The 24,479-nt window shown below is 45.6% G+C and overlaps 2 protein-coding genes across 21 annotated transcripts in view; one reads left to right on the top strand and one right to left on the bottom strand.

Annotated features, from left to right (window-relative positions):
* The window catches only part of LOC109881607 (b(0,+)-type amino acid transporter 1), a 55,424-nt gene extending 39,552 nt beyond the window's left edge, over nt 1-15,872 (top strand). Inside the window, exons 7-14 of the mRNA XM_031812847.1 lie at nt 3,666-3,765; nt 4,671-4,715; nt 8,246-8,369; nt 8,543-8,646; nt 8,889-8,985; nt 13,515-13,664; nt 14,059-14,233; nt 14,712-15,872. Coding sequence (XP_031668707.1) covers nt 3,666-3,765; nt 4,671-4,715; nt 8,246-8,369; nt 8,543-8,646; nt 8,889-8,985; nt 13,515-13,664; nt 14,059-14,233; nt 14,712-14,773 — 857 coding nt within the window. The 3' untranslated portion in view covers nt 14,774-15,872. The remainder of the gene's footprint in view (nt 1-3,665; nt 3,766-4,670; nt 4,716-8,245; nt 8,370-8,542; nt 8,647-8,888; nt 8,986-13,514; nt 13,665-14,058; nt 14,234-14,711) is intronic.
* Nucleotides 15,873-23,369: 7,497 nt separating this feature from the next.
* Nucleotides 23,370-24,479, bottom strand: part of cep89 (centrosomal protein 89) — a 251,940-nt gene continuing 250,830 nt past the window's right edge. For 17 of the 20 annotated variants that reach the window (XM_031812671.1, XM_031812681.1, XM_031812674.1 and 14 more), the window contains one exon: nt 23,370-23,974. The gene's annotated coding sequence lies outside the window, so the exon portion shown is untranslated. The remainder of the gene's footprint in view (nt 23,975-24,479) is intronic. The other 3 variants (XM_031812673.1, XM_031812675.1, XM_031812690.1) reach the window with 3 other exon arrangements.

Here is a 24,479-nt window from a genome sequence, read left to right as displayed (position 1 = left end):
CACTGTGAGTGCAGATGCATTCTGCACTCACTGCTGCCATTCCTGAGCAAGCTCTGTACTGGTGGTTACCAGATCCTGCAGCTGAATCAATTTTAGGAGACGGTCCTGGGGCTTGCTGGACTTTTTGGGTGCCCTGAAGCCTTCTTCACTACAATTGAACTGCTCTCCTTGATGTTCTTGATGATCTAATAAATGGTTGATTTAGGTACAATCTTACTGGCAGTAATATCCTTGCCTGTGAAGCCCTGTTTGTGCATAGCAATGAAGACGGCACGTGTTTCCTTGCAGGTAACCATGGTTGACAGAGAATGAACAATGATTCCAAGCACCACCTTCCTTTTGAAGCTTCCAGTCTGTTATTCGAACTCAATCAGAGCCCTATACTGTAGATCCCCCAGAGCCCTATACTGTAGACCCCCCAGAGCCCTATATTGTAGATCCCCCCAGAGCCCTATACTGTAGATCCCCCAGTGCCCTATACTGTAGATCCCCCAGAGCCCTAAACTGTAGATCCCCCCATAGCCCTATACTGTAGATCCCCCAGAGCCCTATATTGTAGATCCCCCCACAGAGCCCTATACTGTAGATCCCCCAGTGCCCTATACTGTAGATCCCCCAGAGCCCTAAACTGTAGATCCCCCCATAGCCCTATACTGTAGATCCCCCCCAGAGCCCTATACTGTAGATCCCCCCATGGCCCTAAACTGTAGATCCTCCAGAGATCCACCAAGAGCACAATGGATCCTCCAGCGATCAGAGCATTACAGAGCCCAATAGATCCCCCATAGCCCTATGGATCCTCCAGAGCCCGACAGATCCCTCAGACCCCGACAGATCCATCTGAGCCCGACAGATCCATCTGAGCCCGACAGATCCATCTGAGCCCTACGCTGTAGATCCCCCCCCAGAGGCCTACGCTGTAGATCCCCCCCAGAGCCCTACGCTGTAGATACCCCCCCAGAGCCCTACACTGTAGATCCCCCAGAGCCCCATACTGTAGATCCCCCCCCAGAGCCCTACAGATCCATCAGAGGAATATACTTCCATCAGATCTCTAAGCCCTATACAATACTCAAAGCACTACGGATCCCCCAGAGCCCTACACATCCCTCAGATATCTTAGCCCTATAGATCCATCAGAGCCCAATGGATCCCCCAGAGCCCAATGGATCCCCCAGAGCCCTACGGATCCCTCTGAGCCCTACATATCCATCTGAGCGCTATACTGTCGACCCCCCAGAACCCTATACTGTAGATCCCCCAGAGCCCTAAACTGTAGAACCCCCCCAGAGCCCTATACTGTAGATACCCCATAGCCCTAAACTGTAGATCCTCCAGAGCCCTATATTGTAGATCCTCCAGAGCCCTATATTGTAGACCCCCCCCCCCCCAGTGCCCTATACTGTAGATCCCCCAGAGCCCTATACTGTAGATCCCCCCCAGAACCCTATACTGTAGATCCCCCAGAAGTCTATACTGTAGATCCCCCAGAGCCCTATACTGTAGATCCCCCCAGAACCCTATACTGTAGATCCCCCAGAATCTATACTGTAGATCCCCCAGAGCCCTATACTGTACATCCCCCAGAGCCCTGCAGATCCATCAGAGCCCTACGACTCCCCCAGAGCCCTATGGATCCCCCAGAGCCTTACGGATCCCTCTGAGCCCTACATATCTATCTGAGCGCTATACTGTCGACCCCCCCCAGAGCCCTATACTGTAGATCCCCCCGAGAGCCCTATACTGTAGATCCCCCCCAGAGCCCTATTTTGTAGATCCCCCACAGAGCCCTATACTGTATATCCCCCAGAGCCCTACGGATCCCCCAGAGCCCTAAACTGTAGAATCCCCCCCATAGCCCTATACTGTAGATCCCCCAGAGCCCTATACTGTATATCCCCCAGAGCCCTACGGATCCCCCAGAGCCCTAAACTGTAGATTCCCCCCATAGCCCTATACTGTAGATCCCCCAGAGCCCTATACTGTAGATCCTCCAGAGCCCTATACTGTAGATCCCCCCCAGAGCCCTATACTGTAGATCCCCCAGAGCCCTACGCTGTTGATCCCACCAGAGCCCTACAGCTCCCCCAGAGCGCTACGGATCCCACAGAGCCCTATTGATCCATCAGAGCCCTATAGATCCATCAGAGCCTTATAGATTCATCAGAGCCCTAAGAATTCCTCAGATTTCTGAGCCCGACAGATCCCTCAGAGCCCTATAGGTCCCCCACATCCCCCAGAGCCCTATGGATCCCCCAGAGCAGAATGTATCCCCCAGAGACATCAGAGCACTACAGAGCCCAACGGATCCCCCAGAGCCCAATGGATCCCAACAGATCCCTCAGATTTCTGAGCCCTATAGATCCCGATATATCACCTAAGAGCCCTACGGATCTCCCAGAGCCCTACGGACCCCTATACTTCCCCAGATCTCTGAGCCCTATAGATCCATTAGAGCCCAATAGATCCATCAGAGCTCTATACATGCCTCAGATCCCCCCAGAGCCCTACGGATCGCCCATAGCCCTATAGATCCCAACGGATCCCCCAGAGCCCTATACATCCCTCAGATTTATCAGAGCCCTCAGATCGCTATAGAACCCTCAGAGCCCTATACTGTAGATCCCCCAGAGCCCTGTAAGATCCCCTAGAACCCAGACATCCCTCAGAGCCCTACAGATCCCTCAGAGCCCTATGGATCCCCCAGAGCCCTGTAAGATCCCCCAGAACCCAGACATCCCCCAGAGCCCTATACATCCCTCAGATTTATCAGAGCCCTCAGATCACTATAGAACCCTCAGAGCCCTATACTGTAGATCCCAGACATCCCTCAGAGCCCTACAGTTCCCTCAGAGCCCTATACTGTAGATCCCAGACATCCCTCAGAGCCCTACAGATCCCTCAGAGCCCTATACTGTAGATCCCAGACATCCCTCAGAGCCCTACAGATCCCTCAGAGCCCTATACTGTAGATCCCAGACATCCCTCAGAGCCCTACAGATCCCTCAGAGCCCTATACTGTAGATCCCAGACATCCCTCAGAGCCCTACAGATCCCTCAGAGCCCTATGGATCCCCCAGAGCCCTGTAAGATCCCCCAGAACCCAGACATCCCTCAGAACCCTACAGATCCCTCAGAGCCCTATGGATCCCCCAGAGCCTTGTAAGATCCCCCAGAACCCAGACATCCCTCAGAGCCCTACAGATCCCTCAGAGCCCTATACTGTAGATCCCAGACATCCCTCAGAGCCGTATATTTATTTGAATTGTATTTTACCTTTATTTAACTAGGTAAGTCAGTTAAGAACAAATTCTTATTTTCAATGACGGCTTAGGAACAGTGCACAGCTGCCTTGTTCAGGGGCAGAACAACATGTTTTTTGCAACCGTTCGGTTACTAGTCCAACGCTCTAATCGCTAGGCTATCCTGCCGCCCAGTATATATCCCTCAGAGCCCTATGGATCCTGGTCAAAAGTAGGACACTTCTGTATAGAATAGGGTACCATTTGGGATGAAAATCTTTCCATTTATTCCAGCACCCACCCTGTGTTATCATGTGAAAGTTTCAAATATCACTCTGTAGTGTACTACTTTTGGGTACACCCTATGGGCCCTGGTCAGAAGTATGAATATTAAAATGTATATACTGTCACGTTTGTGTCCAGGAAACACTGAGAATCTGTCCAACCCATTTGAAGGAGCCTCAACCTCCTTTGGATCCATTGGACTGGCGTTTTACAACGGGCTCTGGGCCTACGATGGGTGGTAAGACTACATCTGCATCCCAAATGGCACCCTACTTCCTATATAGGTCAATACTTTTGACCAGGGCCCATAGTGCTCTAGTCAGGGTCCGTACCGCTCTAGTCAGGGGGGCCCAAAGTGCTCTAGTCAGGGTCCATAGTGCTCTAGTCAGGGCCCGTAGAGCTCTAGTCAGGGCCCGTAGTGCTCTAGTTAAGGGGGCCCGTAGCGCTCTAGTCAGGGGCCCCGTAGCGCTCTAGTCAGGGGGGCCCGTAGTGCTCTAGTCAGGGGGGCCCGTAGCGCTCTAGTCAGGGGGGCCCGTAGCGCTCAAGTCAGGTGGGCCCATAGCGCTCTAGTCAGGGGGGCCCGTAGTGCTCTAGTCAGGGGGGCCCGTAGCGCTCTAGTCAGGAGGGCCCGTAGCGCTCTAGGCAGGGGGGCCCGTAGCACTCTAGTCAGGGGGGCCCGTAGCGCTCTGGTCAGGGGGGCCCAAAGCGCTCTAGTCAGGGGGGCCCGTAGCACTCTAGTCAGGGGGGCCCGTAGCGCTCTAGTCAGGGGGGCCCGTAGCGCTCTAGTCAGCGGGGCCCGTAGCGCTCTAGTCAGTGGGGTCCGTAGCGCTCTAGTCAGGGGGGGCCTATAGCGCTCTAGTCAGGGGGGGGCCCATAGTGCTCTAGTCAGGAGGGGCCCATAGCGCTCTAGTGAGGGGGGGCACATAGTGCTCTAGTCAGGGCCCATAGCGCTCTAGTCAGGGCCCATAGCTCTCTACCCTAAAGTAGTCCACTAAGTAGGGGATCGGGTACAATTGGGGATGCATCCTATGTCTCTGTTCTTATCACTTCCTCAATAAAACAGTTTTATGGTTTCGAGATTTCTGTTTTGAATGTCAACCCAACCTGTTTATACGTGGTCTATAAACACGTGTTGTCTCTCAGGAATCAGCTGAACTTTATAACAGAGGAGCTGGAAAACCCATACAGGTGAGTGTCCATACAGCTGACATTTAGGGTGCGTCCACGATGGGCCCTGGTCAACAGTAGTGCACTATGTAAGGAACAGGGTGCCATTTGGGATGCAAACTTACTTAGACTGGATTTCCACTGTCATTCACCAGACTCCAAAGTGACTACCAGTGCAGTGAGTGCATCATATACTGCTCACTAGTAGCAGTGCGTGGGTAATATCACTGAGGAAGGTGGGTAATCTCGCTTGGGAAGCCAAGAGTGGGTAATATCACTGGGGAAGCCAAGAGTGGGTAATATCACTGAGGAAGCCAAGCGTGGGTAATAGCACTGATGATGCCAAGCTGGGTAATAGCACTGAGGAAGCAAAGCGTGGGTAATATCACTGGGGGATGCCAAGCGTGGGTAATATCACTGGGGAAGCCAAGCGTGGGTAATAGCACTGAGGAAGCCAAGCGTGGGTAATAGCACTGAGGAAGCCAAGCGTGGGTAATATCACTGGGGAAGCCAAGCGTGGGTAATATCACTGGGGAAGCCAGGCGTGGGTAATGGCACTGAGGAAAGCCAAGACAGTTTAAAAGCCATTAAACAAATTAGTCCAATCAACATAGCTAAATATCATGTGGCTGTGTGTGTGTTCAAGTATAAAATAACTTGTTGACTCACCCTATTTGTAGACTAGTCGAACACCAGTGCCATCCTCCTCTCTTTCATGTTCGCAACAAGGTCTATGACACTGTCAGATAGAAGTACACGCTTCTGGTTTGTAGACTAGGCTACCTGGCTAAAACACTTACTAGACTAGCTTCCTCGCTGGGCAACAATGAACCAGCTATGTTATTTAGCTAGTTAACGTGAGCCTACTATATCTAGGCTACCTGGCTAAAACACTTACTAGACTAGCTTCCTCGCTGGGCAACAATGAACCAGCTATGTTATTTAGCTAGTTAACGTGAGCCTACTATATCTAGGCTACCTGGCTAAAACACTTACTAGACTAGCTTCCTCGCTGGGCAACAATGAACCAGCTATGTTATTTAGCTAGTTAACGTGAGCCTACTATATCTAGGCTACCTGGCTAAAACACTTACTAGACTAGCTTCCTCGCTGGGCAACAATGAACCAGCTATGTTATTTAGCTAGTTAACGTGAGCCTACTATATCTAGGCTACCTGGCTAAAACACTTACTAGACTAGCTTCCTCGCTGGGCAACAATAAACCAGCTATGTTATTTATCTAGTTAACGTGAGCCTACTATATCTAGGCTACCTGGCTAAAACACTTACTAGACTAGCTTCCTCGCTGGGCAACAATGAACCAGCTATGTTATTTAGCTAGTTAACGTGAGCCTACTATATCTAGGCTACCTGGCTAAAACACTTACTAGACTAGCTTCCTCGCTGGGCAACAATGAACCAGCTATGTTATTTAGCTAGTTAACGTGAGCCTACTATATCTAGGCTACCTGGCTAAAACACTTACTAGACTAGCTTCCTCGCTGGGCAACAATGAACCAGCTATGTTATTTAGCTAGTTAACGTGAGCCTACTATATCTAGGCTACCTGGCTAAAACACTTACTAGACTAGCTTCCTCGCTGGGCAACAATGAACCAGCTATGTTATTCAGCTAGTTAACGTGAGCCTACTATATCTAGGCTACCTGGCTAAAACACTTACTAGACTAGCTTCCTCGCTGGGCAACAATGAACCAGCTATGTTATTTAGCTAGTTAATGTGAGCCTATTATATCTAGGCTACCTGGCTAAAACACTTACTAGACTAGCTTCCTCGCTGGGCAACAATGAACCAGCTATGTTATTTATCTAGTTAACGTGAGCCTACTATATCTAGGCTACATGGCTAAAACACTTACTAGACTAGCTTCCTCGCTGGGCAACAATGAACCAGCTATGTTATTTATCTAGTTAACGTGAGCCTACTATATCTAGGCTACCTGGCTAAAACACTTACTAGACTAGCTTCCTTGCTGGGCAACAATGAACCAGCTATGTTATTTAGCTAGTTAACGTGAGCCTACTATATCTAGGCTACATGGCTAAAACACTTACTAAGTTATTTAGCTAGTTAACATGAGCCTACTATATCTAGGCTACATATTGAACATCGTCTCAGGCCAGTGGCACAACCTGTGAATTTATGGCTTGATCAGAACCTCTGTTATCATCTTTGGCCTGCACAGAGAATTAAGTAAAAACCACAAGTCCAAATCTCCGTGTCCATCTATCCATGGTTTAGGAAAGGACTGATTTAGCTAGCTAGCTACTGCAGGACATCAACACAAGCAGACCAGAATCAGACCATTTTTTTCTGACAATGATGATGTTTTGCCTAGGATGTGATTTGATTGGTGTGAAGCCAAATCCAAAGTGGCCTCCCTTGTGGGGTGGTTTTGCTGCACCAGGACTATCCACAGCTGAGCTCATCTCAATGCTGATTGGTTAATTATTTTATTGAAAAAAATATCAAAGGAAGTCAAATGCTCGCTGGCATCAATAAAAAAAATGCTTCTGCGGTAACATGTCATACTCATTTTGGCCAGACAGCATCAGATACATCTGCTACACATACTGAGACAGAGGGGCGCTGTTGCCCTCGCTCTTATGATTTCTCTGATGAGATAGATTCAGCCACTTGAGGTTCTGAGAATGTTTGATTCAGCCACTTAAAAATTGATTCAGCCACTTCAATTGATTCAGCCACTTCAATTGATTCAGCCACTTCAATTGATTCAGCCACTTCAATTGATTCAGCCACTTCAATTGATTCAGCCACTTCAATTGATTCAGCCACTTCAATTGATTCAGCCACTTCAATTGATTCAGCCACTTCAATTGATTCAGCCACAGATAAATTGATTTAATGATTGTATGTGTTTTATTGGTCTGATTTTCGGGGAAGCCTGGGTTCCCTTGGCATTCACACGCCACCTCCTTTCCTGTTAGGGAGACAACAAGAGTTTAATCAACTCTCTGTCTCTGTCTCTCTATCTGTGTGCTACATAATCCACTAACACTGGTGTCTGTGTAACATGTGTTGGTTGTAGTCTCTCTATCTCACACTAACACTCTCTCTCTCTATATATATATATATATATCTCTCTCTCTATCTCACAATAACACTCTCTCTCTCTCTCTATATATATATATATATCTCTCTCTATCTCACAATAACACTCTCTATCTCTCTCTCTATATATATATCTCTCTCTCTATATATATATAACTCTCTCTCTATATATATAACTCTCTCTCTCTATATATATATATATCTCTCTCTCTCTATATATATAACTCTCTCTCTATATATATATATATATATCTCTCTCTCTATCTCACAATAACACTCTCTATCTCTCTCTCTATATATATATCTCTCTCTCTCTATATATATAACTCTCTCTCTATATATATAACTCTCTCTCTCTCTATATATATATCTCTCTCTCTCTATATATATAACTCTCTCTCTCTATATATATATATATATCTCTCTCTATATATATATCTCTCTCTCTCTCTCTAACAGAAACCTTCCCCTGGCCATTATCATTGGTATTCCCTTGGTGTCTGTGTGCTATGTGCTGGTCAACATTGCCTACTTCAGCGCCATGACGGCTACGGAACTACTACAGTCTCCCGCTGTCGCTGTGGTAAGAGGGTCGTCATGGAGATAGAGAGGGGCATAGACAGAGGAAACCATTGGTGTGGCTCATCATATCTCCCTTAGCAAGAACAAGAAGCATTCTTTCAACAACAAACAATTACATTTTATTTATTGTTCCCCCCCGCCGTCTCCTCGGAGGGACTTGTTTGTGCGCCTTAGACTTTTGGTGACAGAGTGCTGTACCCCCTGTCGTGGGTAGTCCCTGTGTTTGTCGTCTTCTCCACCTTCGGAGCGGCCAATGGGAGCTGCTTCACAGCCGGCAGGTAAAGGGACAACTTCAGGAAGACATTGTTTTTGCTAAGCAAATTTAATCAAAACAAATGTATTTTATAAAACCCTTTTTATATCAGTTGTCACAAAGTGTTTAAAACATTGAATCTGCTTTTCTAAAAGAAGAGAGCACCAGCAGAGTTAAAAATGGTGAAAAGAAAGAAAACCAAATTTAGGTTCAACATATTGCCAATATTATGTTGAACTAACATGTTTGTGCTCTGTCCCACATCAGGTTGACCTATGTGGCAGGAAGAGAGGGTCACATGGTAAAGATCTTGTCCTATATCAGTCTGAAGCGTTACACTCCTTCCCCCGCCCTCATCTTCAATGTAAGTCTGAGATACAGTGCAAAAGTATTCATCACACTTGGTGTGTTTTTTCCTATTTTGTTGCATTACAACCTGTAATTTAAATATATTTTTATTTGGATTTCATGTAATGGACATACACAAAATAGTACAAATTGGTGAACCTCTTATTTTGAAACCTTTCAAAAATACTTTACGGAAAAAGCATAATCTGGGAACGGCACTCAGAACCCCAAAAAAACAGAGGAATATCCGCCATTTTGGAGTCAACAAAGTTAGAAATAACACCATAAATATTCACTTACCTTTGATGATCTTCATCAGAAGGCACTCCCAGGAATCCCAGTTCGACAATAAATGACTGATTTGTTCCATAAAGTCCATCATTTATGGTCCAAATAGCCACTTGTTGTTAGCGTGTTCAGCCCAGTAATCCATCTTCACTTCATCCAGACAAAAACTAGAACAATTCTGTTACAGTCCTTTAGAAACATGTCAAACTATGTATGGAATCAAAAACTAGAACAATTCTGTTACAGTCCTCTAGAAGCATGTCAGCCTAAATCGATACCCTGTACGCACGGTTGCCTAGAAACATGTCAAACTATGTATGTAATCATCCTGTTTGCAATAAGGCACTAAAGTAAAACTGAAAAAATGTGGCTAAGAACTTAACTTTTTGTCCTGAATACAAAGCGTTATGTTTGGGGCAAATTGAACACGTCACATGACCGAGCACCAGTCTTCATATTTTCCAGCATGGTGGTGACCTGGTTCAGTCTGCTTTCCAACAAACACTGGGAGACAAATTCACCTTTCAGCAGGTCAATAACCAAAAACACAAGGCCAAATATACACTGGAGATGCTTAAAACTTCTTCGGGATCGTTTACCCTTTCAGGGGACGGGTGAGCTAACGTAGGCTAATGTGATTAGCATGAGGTTGTAAGTAACAAGAAAATTTGCCAGGACAAATTTTGAACAGAAATGCCAAGGTTCATTTGATCAGTCTGACTTTGCACACCCACTGGTGCTAACTAGTGGCCAAAATCTAAATTGCAGCTGGGCTGGAATAATACATTATGGCTTTTCTCTTGCATTTCCAAGATGATGGTACATCTCCTACATTCCTTTCACATTTACATAAACTTCAAAGTGTTTCCTTTCAAATGGTACCAAGAATATGCATATCCTTGCTTCAGGGCCTGAGTTACAGGCAGTTAGATTTGGGAATGTGATTTTAGGCAAACATTGAAATAAAGGGGTGGACCCTTAAGATGTTGTTAACAAGAAGACTTTGGATGTTCCTGAGTGGCCTAGTTACAGTTTGGACTTAAATCGTGTTGAGAATCTCTGCACATCAGTTGGTAGAGCATGGTGCTTGCAGTGCAAAGAGAGAAGGTTTAATTCCCAGGAAGAAACATACATAAAATGTCTGCATGAATGACTGTAAGTCGCTTTGGATAAAAGTGTCTGATAAATTACATTATATAATATAGCAATGATCAACAACCAACTTGACAGAGCTTGCAGAATTATAAAAATAATAATGTGCTTATAACCTGATCCATCACTTTATACATTACTTGCCCCAGTGACCAAACCTATAACCTGACCCATCACTTTATACATTACTGCCCCCCAGTGGTCTAACATATAACCTGACCCATCACTTTATACATTACTGCCCCCCAGTGGTCTAACCTATAACCTGACCCATCACTTTATACATTACTGCCCCCCAGTGGTCTAACCTATAACCTGACCCATCACTTTATACATTACTGGCCCCAGTGACCTAACCTATAACCTGACCCATCACTTTATACATTACTGCCCCCCAGTGGTATAACATATAACCTGACCCATCACTTTATACATTACTGCCCCCCAGTGGACTAACCTATAACCTGACCCATCTCTTTATACATTACTGCCCCCAGTGGTCTAATCTATAACCTGACCCATCACTTTATACATTACTGGCCCCAGTGACCTAACCTATAACCTGACCCATCACTTTATACATTACTGCCCCCAGTGGTCTAATCTATAACCTGACCCATCACTTTATACATTACTGGCCCCAGTGACCTAACCTATAACCTGACCCATCACTTTATACATTACTGCCCCCCAGTGGTCTAACATATAACCTGACCCATCACTTTATACATTACTGGCCCCAGTGACCTAACCTATAACCTGACCCATCACTTTATACATTACTGCCCCCCAGTGGTCTAAGATATAACCTGACTCATCAGTTTATACATTACTGCCCCTCAGTGGACTAACCTATAACCTGACCCATCACTTTATACATTACTGCCCCCAGTTGACTAATCTATAACCTGACCCATCTCTTTATACATTACTGCCCCCAGTGGTCTAATCTATAACCTGACCTATCACTCTATACAATACTGCCCCCCAGTGGACTAACCTATAACCTGACCCATCTCTTTATACATTACTGCCCCCCAGTGGACTAACATATGACCTGACCCATCACTTTATACATTACTGGACCCCCAGTGATCTAACCTATAACATGACCCATCACTTTATACATTACTGCCCCCCAGTGGTCTAACCTATAACCTGACCCATCACCTTATACATTACTGCCCCCCAGTGGCCTAACCTATAACCTGACCCATCACTTTATACATTACTGGCCCCCCAGTGGTCTAACCTATAACCTGACCCATCACTTGTCATTTTAATCCATAGAGACGTGAAGGAGAAGCTCTTCGGATGTTTATCTCTTCTACTGCCCCCCCATCACATGACTGCCCCCCAGTTGTCTAACCTATAACCTGACCCATCTCTTTATACATTACTGGCCCCCAGTGGACTAACCTATAACCTGACCCATCTCTTTATACATTACTGCCCCCCAGTGGACTAACATATGACCTGACCCATCACTTTATACATTACTGCCCCCCAGTGGTCTAACCTATAACCTGACCCATCACTTTATACATTACTGCCCCCCAGTGGTCTAACCTATAACCTGACTCATCACTTTATACATTACTGCCCCCCAGTGGTCTAACCTATAACCTGACCCATCACTTTATACATTACTGGCCCCCCAGTGGTCTAACCTATAACCTGACCCATCACCTTATACATTACTGGCCCCAGTGACCTAACCTATAACCTGACCCATCACTTTATACATTACTGCCCCCCAGTGGTATAACATATAACCTGACCCATCACTTTATACATTACTGCCCCCCAGTGGACTAACCTATAACCTGACCCATCTCTTTATACATTACTGCCCCCAGTGGTCTAATCTATAACCTGACCCATCACTTTATACATTACTGGCCCCAGTGACCTAACCTATAACCTGACCCATCACTTTATACATTACTGCCCCCCAGTGGTCTAACATATAACCTGACCCATCACTTTATACATTACTGGCCCCAGTGACCTAACCTATAACCTGACCCATCACTTTATACATTACTGCCCCCCAGTGGTCTAAGATATAACCTGACTCATCAGTTTATACATTACTGCACCTCAGTGGACTAACCTATAACCTGACCCATCACTTTATACATTACTGCCCCCAGTGGACTAATCTATAACCTGACCCATCTCTTTATACATTACTGCCCCCAGTGGTCTAATCTATAACCTGACCTATCACTCTATACAATACTGCCCCCCAGTGGACTAACCTATAACCTGACCCATCTCTTTATACATTACTGCCCCCCAGTGGACTAACATATGACCTGACCCATCACTTTATACATTACTGGACCCCCAGTGATCTAACCTATAACATGACCCATCACTTTATACATTACTGCCCCCCAGTGGTCTAACCTATAACCTGACCCATCACCTTATACATTACTGCCCCCCAGTGGCCTAACCTATAACCTGACCCATCACTTTATACATTACTGGCCCCCCAGTGGTCTAACCTATAACCTGACCCATCACTTTATACATTACTGCCCCCCAGTTGTCTAACCTATAACCTGACCCATCTCTTTATACATTACTGGCCCCCAGTGGACTAACCTATAACCTGACCCATCTCTTTATACATTACTGCCCCCCAGTGGACTAACATATGACCTGACCCATCACTTTATACATTACTGCCCCCCAGTGGTCTAACCTATAACCTGACCCATCACTTTATACATTACTGCCCCCCAGTGGTCTAACCTATAACCTGACCCATCACTTTATACATTACTGCCCCCCAGTGGTCTAACCTATAACCTGACTCATCACTTTATACATTACTGCCCCCCAGTGGTCTAACCTATAACCTGACCCATCACTTTATACATTACTGGCCCCCCAGTGGTCTAACCTATAACCTGACTCATCACTTTATACATTACTGCCCCCCAGTGGTCTAAAATATAACCTGACCCATCACTTTATACATTACTGCCCCCCTGTGGCCTAACCTATAACCTGACCCATCACTTTATACATTACTGCCCACCAGTGGACTAACCTATAACCTGACCCTTGTTGTTGTTGTTGTGGTTGTAGGGTATTCTGGCCGTATTCTACATTATCCCAGCAGACATCAACACCCTGATCAACTACTTCAGTTTCGCCCAGTGGGCTTTCTACGGCCTCACAGCTCTCGCTCTCATCGTCATGCGATTCACCAGGAAGGAACTCAAGAGGCCCGTCAAGGTAAGACTAGATTCACATGTCATACATCCAAGTCCTCTTCATCTCTTGGCTATTGGAAGAACATAGTTACAACTATCATGTTGAGCTCGTGGACGGTCAGTCCTTACATCCATAGCTCTGTCTATACATTTTAGAGTGGTTCCATTTCTCCAGTCACATCCCTCAGCTGGTTACCACAACAAATGGGGTGGTCAGTCACAACCCTCAGCTGGTTACCACAACAAATGGGGTGGTCAGTCACATCCCTCAGCTGGTTACCACAACAAATGGGGTGGTAACCGCTTTGATGTTTTTCTGAATCCCAGATTCACTTAAACCTGTTTTTAGAGCAATACTGTCCCAGATCCCTCCTGTGAGACTGACAGGTGGTTATGTCCTGGTTGTCCCCCAACAGTGTCCCATTCCCATAGCAGTGCTGGTGGTGATAGTGTCCTGCTACCTGGTCCTAGCACCGATCATAGACAAGCCAGAGCTGGAGTATCTGTACTGTACCATCTTCATCCTCAGCGGTCTGCTGCTCTACTTCCCCTTCGTTCACCGCAGGTTCAGCTGGACACGCAGGGTCATGAGTGAGTAACTACCCACTGCTCAGAGTTGTTGACACTCGAGTGTTGAGAGAGAGCCTTTATCCCAAAATGGCCACCTATTCCCTTTGTAGTGCACTAGAAGACAACACTGGCTTGTGTCCCAAAATGGCCCCTTATTCCCTGTGTAGTGCACTACCCTATGGGCCCTGGTGAAAGGTAGTGCACTATAATATAGGGTATAGGGTGCCATTTGGGAAGCAGACACTATTATCTTCTGCAACTTGGGTCTTTATGCATCAAAATGTTTTATTCCTCAGTGAGCGGTAGTGGAGTTCATCCCCTTTAGATAATTCCAGTCATTGTGGAGCCAAACTCAGAAGGTCACAGAGCCTATAGATCATGCTGTGATTGGGCTGATGTCACCTTTATTAACCTTTTATTACATTTATTTATTTATTATTCACCTTTTAATTAGCCTGATTGGTCCAATCTGACCTTTAACCTCTCACCTCCCCTGCAGGGCCAATCACCATGCACCTCCAGCTGCTGATGGAGGTCGTTCCTCCTGAGAAAAACGAATAGAGGAAGATAATAAACAGCCTAAACTGACTGATGTGGACAAATGTCTTTTAGTGCATCCCAAATGGTACCCTTTTCCCTATGTGGTGCACTACCCCATAGGCCCTAGTCAAAAGTAGTGCACTACTTAGGGAATAGGGTGCCAATTGAGACACATCTTTAGAAATTAAGGTACTGTACTGTCTCATAATGAATGTTCTGTACTGTGTCATAATGAATGTTCTGTACTGTCTCATAATGAAGGTTCTGTCCGGTCTCATAATGAAGGTTCTGTCCGGTCTCATAATGAAGGTTCTGTCCTGTCTCATAATGAATGTTCTGTACTGTGTCATAATGAAGGTTCTGTCCTGTCTCATAATGAAGGTTCTGTCCTGTCTCATAATGAATGTTCTGTACTGTGTCATAATGAATGTTCTGTACTGTGTCTAAATGAATGTTCTGTACTGTGTCATAATGAACGTTCTGTACTGTGTCATAATGAACTAATTGACTAGATATAGGAGGTCAATGGCTGCATCTCAACTCACACCCTATGGTCCCATTGGTCTGTGTCTCAAATCACACCCTATGCCCTAGGGAACGGGGCGCCATTGGTCTGCATCTCAAATCACACCCTATGCCCTAGGGAACGGGGCGCCATTGGTCTGCATCTCAAATCACACCCTATGCCCTAGGGAACGGGGCATCATTGGAGACGCTGACAACATGCTGTTCTTGTTCATGTCTAGAGAGAATTTAAGGGACCAAAATGATGTCATATTTTTTTGCTTTTTATTTGTCCTCGACATTGTTAAAAATCCCTCATGTTTGCGCTGTTCAAGCACTTGTATATAATCTATGTCTAAGGTTTAAATTGTATTTGACAAGTTAAAAGACATATGTGTCCCTTGTTGTCTTCTATCTCGTCCACCAGCTGCCAGTTGAACCTGGGGACACGGTTCATCTTATACTACCTACTGTGTGATGTCTTCGTGTCACTCTAAACTGAATGTAGATTTTATACTACTGAATTCAACAGTTTCAAAACCTCTTCTCTTCTCGGAGTTGAAAAGTAGATAGGGAGTTGTTGTGTTTGTGAATAAAACAGTTTACCCTTCAATTATCTTTCTCTTCTACTGCAACACCATCATTAAATTCTATCGAAAAAGTAAAACCATCCGAACTTCCCACCTTTCTTTACTCCAAAATGTCAAACGTACCATTCGCTAATGTACTAACCATGTACTTCGCTAAATGTACTAACCATGTACTTCGCTAAATGTACTAACCATGTACTTCGCTAAATGTACTAACCATGTACTTCGCTAATGTACTAACCATGTACTTCGCTAAATGTACTAACCATGTACTTCGCTAAATGTACTAACCATGTACTTCGCTAATGTACTAACCATGTACTTCGCTAATGTACTAACCATGTACTTCGCTAAATGTACTAACCATGTACTTCGCTAAATGTACTAACCATGTACTTCGCTAAATGTACTAACCATGTACTTCGCTAATGTACTAACCATGTACTTCGCTAATGTACTAACCATGTACTTCGCTAAATGTACTAACCATGTACTTCGCTAAATGTACTAACCATGTACTTCGCTAAATGTACTAACCATGTACTTCGCTAAATGTACTAACCATGTACTTCGCTAATGTACTAACCATGTACTTCGCTAATGTACTAACCATGTACTTCGCTAATGTACTAACCATGTACTTCGCTAATGTACTAACCATGTACTTCGCTAAATGTACTAACCATGTACTTCGCTAATGTACTAACCATGTACTTCGCTAATGTACTAACCATGTACTTCGCTAAATGTACTAACCATGTACTTCGCTAAATGTACTAACCATGTACTTCGCTAATGTACTAACCATGTACTTCGCTAATGTACTAACCATGTACTTCGCTAATGTACTAACCATGTACTTCGCTAATGTACTAACCATGTACTTCGCTAATGTACTAACCATGTACTTCGCTAATGTACTAACCATGTACTTCGCTAAATGTACTAACCATGTACTTCGCTAATGTACTAACCATGTACTTCGCTAATGTACTAACCATGTACTTCGCTAAATGTACTAACCATGTACTTCGCTAAATGTACTAACCATGTACTTCGCTAAATGTACTAACCATGTACTTCGCTAATGTACTAACCATGTACTTCGCTAATGTACTAACCATGTACTTCGCTAATGTATCGTATGTCAGTCGATTCATAAAACATTTAAAATCCTGATTGGCACAAAACTTTATCGTATTTCTCCGTTATTCCTTAACTTTCTCTTCTATGATACGTTTATTTAAATACGACTCCCGTCTCAATATATTATTCCATCGTTTATTTAAATACGACTCCCGTCTCAATATATTATTCCATCGTTTATTTAAATACGACTCCCGTCTCAATATATTATTCCATCGTTTATTTAAATACGACTCCCGTCTCAATATATTATTCCATCGTTTATTTAAATACGACTCCCGTCTCAATATATTATTCCATCGTTTATTTAAATACGACTCCCGTCTCAATATATTATTCCATCGTTTATTTAAATACGACTCCCGTCTCAATATATTATTCCATCGTTTATTTAAATACGACTCCCGTCTCAATATATTATTCCATCGTTTATTTAAATACGACTCCCGTCTCAATATATTATTCCATCGTTTATTTAAATACGACTCCCGTCTCAATATATTATTCCATCGTTTATTTAAATACGACTCCCGTCTCAATATATTATTCCATCGTTTATTTAAATACGACTCCCGTCTCAATATATTATTCCATCGTTTATTTAAATACGACTCCCGTCTCAATATATTATTCCATCATTTATTTAAATACGACTCCCGTCTCAATATATTATTCCATCATTTTGGGCAACACAACGTATTACATCGAAATTGCCTCGCCATTATTTTGAATGAATTATTCTCTCAATTCAACCAATTAAAAACGTTCAGTTCATATCTTATACAAACACTAGCGACTGTATTTTTCCAGGCAAAACATACAAATAGTTGAATTACAATCTAAAAATCTATTTTAGTCTATCGGTCTCAAGGCTGAGATACGAACCTCAGTCTCCCGCGTTGTAGTCAAAAAACTTTACCGCTGAACCACCAACGCTGGAGTTTCCCCGCCAATAACGATGTTATTATAATTGTCTGTAGTCGCCAACTCCAGCACCGAGCATTCCCAGAAAATAGTCCTAATTTAAAGCCTTCCTGACTATTTTAGCAGTATCAGCTTCTATTCAGGGTTCATCATCGTCTTTGTCTGAGTCAGACTTTGGCGCCATCTTCCTTTCCCTTTTTACTAACCTTTCCCTGGAGTTTCTGTTTAGTTACATTTATGTCTCATCACACCACAGAATCGTCTTTCACGTGCCTTTCTGTAAACTCGTGCGCTGATGTCTTTTTTTTTTTTACAATATCCACATGGAGCCTGGCATTCCCTAGCGAAATGTCCGTTTTTATTACAATATCCACATGGAGCCTGGCATTCCCTAGCGAAATGTCCGTTTTTATTACAATATCCACATGGAGCCTGGCATTCCCTAGCGAAATGTCCGTTTTTATTACAATATCCACATGGAGCCTGGCATTCCCTAGCGAAATGTCCGTTTTTATTACAATATCCACATGGAGCCTGGCATTCCCTAGCGAAATGTCCGTTTTTATTACAATATCCACATGGAGCCTGGCATTCCCTAGCGAAATGTCCGTTTTTATTACAATATCCACATGGAGCCTGGCATTCCCTAGCGAAATGTCCGTTTTTATTACAATATCCACATGGAGCCTGGCATTCCCTAGCGAAATGTCCGTTTTTATTACAATATCCACATGGAGCCTGGCATTTCCCAGCGAAATGTCTGTTTTTATTACAATTGTAACATTTTAGCCCCCTCTTTCCCACTTCCTTTCTGTTTCTACCTCCCGTTGCTCTATCTTCTAGCACTGCCATTAAGAACTCCTTTCCTATTCTCTTGACTGACCCTATATACTTCTAAAATGGATTCCTGTCCTTCTTCCCCCGCCCGTGGGTTCAGTAAGGCAATTAGGGGATATTGACTGACCTCTTCTCCTTTCTCAGCCTTTACTCTTTTTCTGGCTGCCGTCGTCTCACCACCATGACCCCATCATCGAGAGGCAGGGTAGCCTAGTGGTTAGAGTGTAGAGGAGGCAGCGTAGCCTAGTGGTTAGAGCGTTGGACTAGTAACCGGAAGGTTGATCTATTTACTTCCGAAGCCCTGGCTGCCGTCGTCTCACCACCACGACCACATCATCGGGAGGCAGCGTAGCCTAGTGGTTAGAGCGTTGGACTAGTAACCGGAAGGTTGATCTATTTACTTCCGAAGCCCTGGCTGCCGTCGTCTCACCACCACGACCACATCATCGGGAGGCAGCGTAGCCTAGTGGTTAGAGCGTTGGACTAGTAACCGGAAGGTTGATCTATTTACTTCCGAAGCCCTGGCTGCCGTCGTCTCACCACCACGACCCCATCATCGGGAGGCAGCGTAGCCTAGTGGTTAGAGCGTTGGACTAGTAACCGGAAGGTTGATCTATTTACTTCCGAAGCCCTGGCTGCCGTCGTCTCACCACCACGACCTCCTCATCGAGAGGCAGCGTAGCCTAGTGGTTAGAGCGTTGGACTAGTAACCGGAAGGTTGCAAGTTCAAATCCCGAGCTGACAAGGTACAAATCTGTCGTTCTGCCCCTGAACGGGCAGTTAACCCACTGTTCTTAGGCCGTCATTGAAAATAAGAATTTATTTTTAACTGACTTGCCTGGGTAAATAAAGGTTAAAAAATAAAACGCCTGATCTGCCAGGGTTGGGTATAAGTTAGGTTTATGAGAGACCTCCAGAGGAGCCGTGGGAGTTATCACTCTCTGTTGTTAGCCCCTCTGCCTGTTGTTAGCCCCTCTGCCTGTTGTTAGCCCCTCTGCCCGTTGTTAGCCCCTCTGCCCGTTGTTAGCCCCTCTGCCTGTTGTTAGCCCCTCTGCCTGTTGTTAGCCCCTCTGCCCATTGTTAGCCCCTCTGCCCGTTGTTTATCTACCTTGTCTCCACTAATACTATATATTTGTTCTATCATTGATTCCAGTGTTATTTATTTAAATGTCCATCAAATTCGTACTTACTCCTCCATGTCTGGCTAAAATAGGTGTTCCTCTTATCATCTTCCTGCATATATTTCTCATCTCCCGTTAATTCGTACTTCCTCCTCCATGTCTGGCTAAAATAGGTGTTCCTCTTATCATCTTCCTGCATATATTTCTCATCTCCCGTTAATTCGTACTTACTCCTCCATGTCTGGCTAAAATAGGTGTTCCTCTTATCATCTTCCTGCATATATTTCTCATCTCCCGTTAATTCGTACTTCCTCCTCCATGTCTGGCTGTAATGGTTTTCTTCATCTGAAGGAGAGGCGGACCAAAGCGCAGCGTTGTGGTTATTCATATTCTTTAATTTATAAAGAAACTACACATGAGATAACTAACAAAAACAACAAATGTGAGAAAACCTAAAACAGTCCCATCTGGTGCAAACACAAAGACAGGAACAATCACCCACAAACACACAGTGACACCCAGGCTACCTAAGTATGATTCTCAATCAGAGACAACTAATGACACCTGCCTCTGATTGAGAACCATACTAGGCCGAAACATAGAAAACCCCAAATCATAGAAAATCAAACATAGACTGCCCACCCAACTCACGCACTGACCATACTAACTAAATACAAAACAAAGGAAATAAAGGTCAGAACGTGACACTGGCTAAAATAGGTGTTCCTCCTCGTGGAGTACCAGGTAGTCAGCCTGCCACGCAGTCTCCTCGTGGAGTAACAGGTGGTCAGCAGTCTCCTCGTGGAGTAACAGGTAGTCAGCCTGCCACGCAGTCTACTCGTGGAGTAACAGGTAGTCAGCCTGCCACGCAGTCTCCTCGTGGAGTAACAGGTAGTCAGCCTGCCACGCAGTCTCCTTGTGGAGTACCAGGTAGTCAGCCTGCCACGCAGTCTCCTCGTGGAGTAACAGGTAGTCAGCCTGCCACGCAGTCTCCTCGTGGAGTAACAGGTGGTCAGCAGTCTCCTCGTGGAGTAACAGGTAGTCAGCCTGCCACGCAGTCTACTCGTGGAGTAACAGGTAGTCAGCCTGCCACGCAGTCTACTCGTGGAGTAACAGGTAGTCAGCCTGCCACGCAGTCTCCTCGTGGAGCAACAGGTAGTCAGCCTGCCACGCAGTCTCCTCGTGGAGTAACAGGTAGTCAGCCTGCCACGCAGTCTCCTCGTGGAGTAACAGGTAGTCAGCCTGCCACGCAGTCTCCTTGTGGAGTACCAGGTAGTCAGCCTGCCACGCAGTCTCCTCGTGGAGTAACAGGTAGTCAGCCTGCCACGCAGTCTCCTCGTGGAGTAACAGGTGGTCAGCAGTCTCCTCGTGGAGTAACAGGTAGTCAGCCTGCCACGCAGTCTACTCGTGGAGTAACAGGTAGTCAGCCTGCCACGCAGTCTACTCGTGGAGTAACAGGTAGTCAGCCTGCCACGCAGTCTCCTCGTGGAGCAACAGGTAGTCAGCCTGCCACGCAGTCTCCTCGTGGAGTAACAGGTAGTCAGCCTGCCACGCAGTCTCCTCGTGGAGTAACAGGTAGTCAGCCTGCCACGCAGTCTCCTTGTGGAGTACCAGGTAGTCAGCCTGCCACGCAGTCTCCTCGTGGAGTAACAGGTAGTCAGCCTGCCACGCAGTCTCCTCGTGGAGTAACAGGTGGTCAGCAGTCTCCTCGTGGAGTAACAGGTAGTCAGCCTGCCACGCAGTCTACTCGTGGAGTAACAGGTAGTCAGCCTGCCACGCAGTCTACTCGTGGAGTAACAGGTAGTCAGCCTGCCACGCAGTCTCCTCGTGGAGCAACAGGTAGTCAGCCTGCCACGCAGTCTCCTCGTGGAGTAACAGGTAGTCAGCCTGCCACGCAGTCTCCTCGTGGAGTAACAGGTAGTCAGCCTGCCACGCAGTCTCCTCGTGGAGTAACAGGTAGTCAGCCTGCCACGCAGTCTCCTCGTGGAGTAACAGGTAGTCAGCCTGCCACGCAGTCTCCTCGTGGAGTAACAGGTAGTCAGCCTGCCACGCAGTCTCCTCGTGGAGTAACAGGTAGTCAGCCTGCCACGCAGTCTCCTCGTGGAGTAACAGGTAGTCAGCCTGCCACGCAGTCTCCTCGTGGAGTAACAGGTAGTCAGCCTGCCACGCAGTCTCCTCGTGGTTTGCAATGTAATCGGCCATAATGCCGATTGTTATGAAAACTTGAGTTCGGCCCCAATTAATCGGCCGACCTCTAATCTGGACTGTCTCAAATGGCACTCTATTCACTATGGGTCCTGGTCGTAGTTAACTACCTAGGGTACCCTATTCACTATGGGTCCTGGTCGTAGTTAACTACCTAGGGTACCCTATTCACTATGGGTCCAGGTCGTAGTTAACTACCTAGGGTACCCTATTCACTATGGGTCCAGGTCGTAGTTAACTACCTAGGGTACCCTATTCACTATGGGTCCTGGTTGTAGTTAACTACCTAGGGTACCCTATTCACTATGGGTCCTGGTCGTAGTTAACTACCTAGGGATCCCTATTCACTATGGGTCCTGGTCATAGTTAACTACCTAGGGTACCCTATTCACTATGGGTCCTGGTCGTAGTTAACTACCTAGGGATCCCTATTCACTATGGGTCCTGGTCGTAGTTAACTACCTAGGGTACCCTATTCACTATGGGTCCTGGTCGTAGTTAACTACCTAGGGATCCCTATTCACTATGAGTCCTGGTCGTAGTTAACTACCTAGGGATCCCTAATTCACTATGGGTCCTGGTCATAGTTAACTACCTAGGGATCCCTAATTCACTATGGGTCCTGGTCGTAGTTAACTACCTAGGGATCCCTATTCACTATGAGTCCTGGTCGTAGTTAACTACCTAGGGTACCCTATTCACTATGGGTCCTGGTCGTAGTTAACTACCTAGGGATCCCTATTCACTATGAGTCCTGGTCGTAGTTAACTACCTAGGGTACCCTATTCACTATGAGTCCTGGTCGTAGTTAACTACCTAGGGATCCCTATTCACTATGAGTCCTGGCCGTAGTTAACTACCTAGGGTACCCTATTCACTATGGGTCCTGGTCGTAGTTAACTACCTATTCACTATGGGTCCTGGTCATAGTTAACTACCTATTCACTATGGGTCCTGGTCGTAGTTAACTACCTAGGGTACCCTATTCACTATGAGTCCTGGTCGTAGTTAACTACCTATTCACTATGAGTCCTGGTCGTAGTTAACTACCTAGGGTACCCTATTCACTATGAGTCCTGGTCGTAGTTAACTACCCCTAGGGATCCCTATTCACTATGAGTCCTGGTCGTAGTTAACTACCTAGGGTACCCTATTCACTATGAGTCCTGGTCGTAGTTAACTACCTATTCACTATGGGTCCTGGTCGTAGTTAACTACCCAGGGACTAGGGGGTCATTTGGGACACAGCCCTGGTAATTGTGGTTAAATGGATGAACAAGAGGACAGTGGTGAACAGAAGAAAACACCTTTATTTGTAAAGAGCTAGATTGTGACATACAATCATTACTGTGACACAAATGAAGTTGATTGTTATTTCAATAGAATGTTTTTAAAGCTAAATTGGCGAATAGACGCACAGTAAAACAGTTTGATTGAGACACATAGTCAGTCATATGTATCAAATCTAATCAATGACACAAAGATCAATACAACATTCAAAATAGAGCTTTTGTAAATAAACTACTTCGTTTTTAACTGTGGAAATCAAGTTCATTAATGCCTTGGGAAATGTTTGACCAGTCTGACCAAAACAGACCTGGTGTCAGGGTGGTTCTAGTCTGACCAATACAGACCTGGTGTCAGGGTGGTTCTAGTCTGACCAATACAGACCTGGTGTCAGGGTGGTTCTAGTCTGACCAATACAGACCTGGTCTTCTAGCCTGGTGTCAGGGTGGTTCTAGTCTGACCAAAACAGACCTGGTCTTCTAGTCTGGTGTCAGGGTGGTTCTAGTCTGACCAATACAGACCTGGTGTCAGGGTGGTTCTAGTCTGACCAAAACAGACCTGGTCTTCTAGCCTGGTGTCAGGGTGGTTCTAGTCTGACCAATACAGACCTGGTCTTCTAGCCTGGTGTCAGGGTGGTTCTAGCCTGACCAATACAGACCTGGTCTTCTAGCCTGGTGTCAGGGTGGTTCTAGCCTGACCAATACAGACCTGGTCTTCTAGCCTGGTGTCAGGGTGGTTCTAGTCTGACCAAAACAGACCTGGTCTTCTAGCCTGGTGTCAGGGTGGTTCTAGTCTGACCAATACAGACCTGGTGTCAGGGTGGTTCTAGTCTGACCAATACAGACCTGGTGTCAGGGTGGTTCTAGCCTGACCAATACAGACCTGGTCTTCTAGCCTGGTGTCAGGGTGGTTCTAGTCTGACCAATACAGACCTGGTCTTCTAGCCTGGTGTCAGGGTGGTTCTAGTCTGACCAAAACAGACCTGGTCTTCTAGCCTGGTGTCAGGGTGGTTCTAGACTGACCAAAACAGACCTGGTGTCAGGGTGGTTCTAGTCTGACCAAAACAGACCTGGTCTTCTAGCCTGGTGTCAGGGTGGTTCTAGCCTGACCAAA

This window comes from Oncorhynchus kisutch, unplaced genomic scaffold, assembly GCF_002021735.2.
Source record: "Oncorhynchus kisutch isolate 150728-3 unplaced genomic scaffold, Okis_V2 Okis03b-Okis08b_hom, whole genome shotgun sequence".
Classification (NCBI taxonomy): Eukaryota; Metazoa; Chordata; class Actinopteri; order Salmoniformes; family Salmonidae; genus Oncorhynchus; species Oncorhynchus kisutch.
This window is presented reverse-complemented; position numbering and strand designations above follow the sequence as displayed.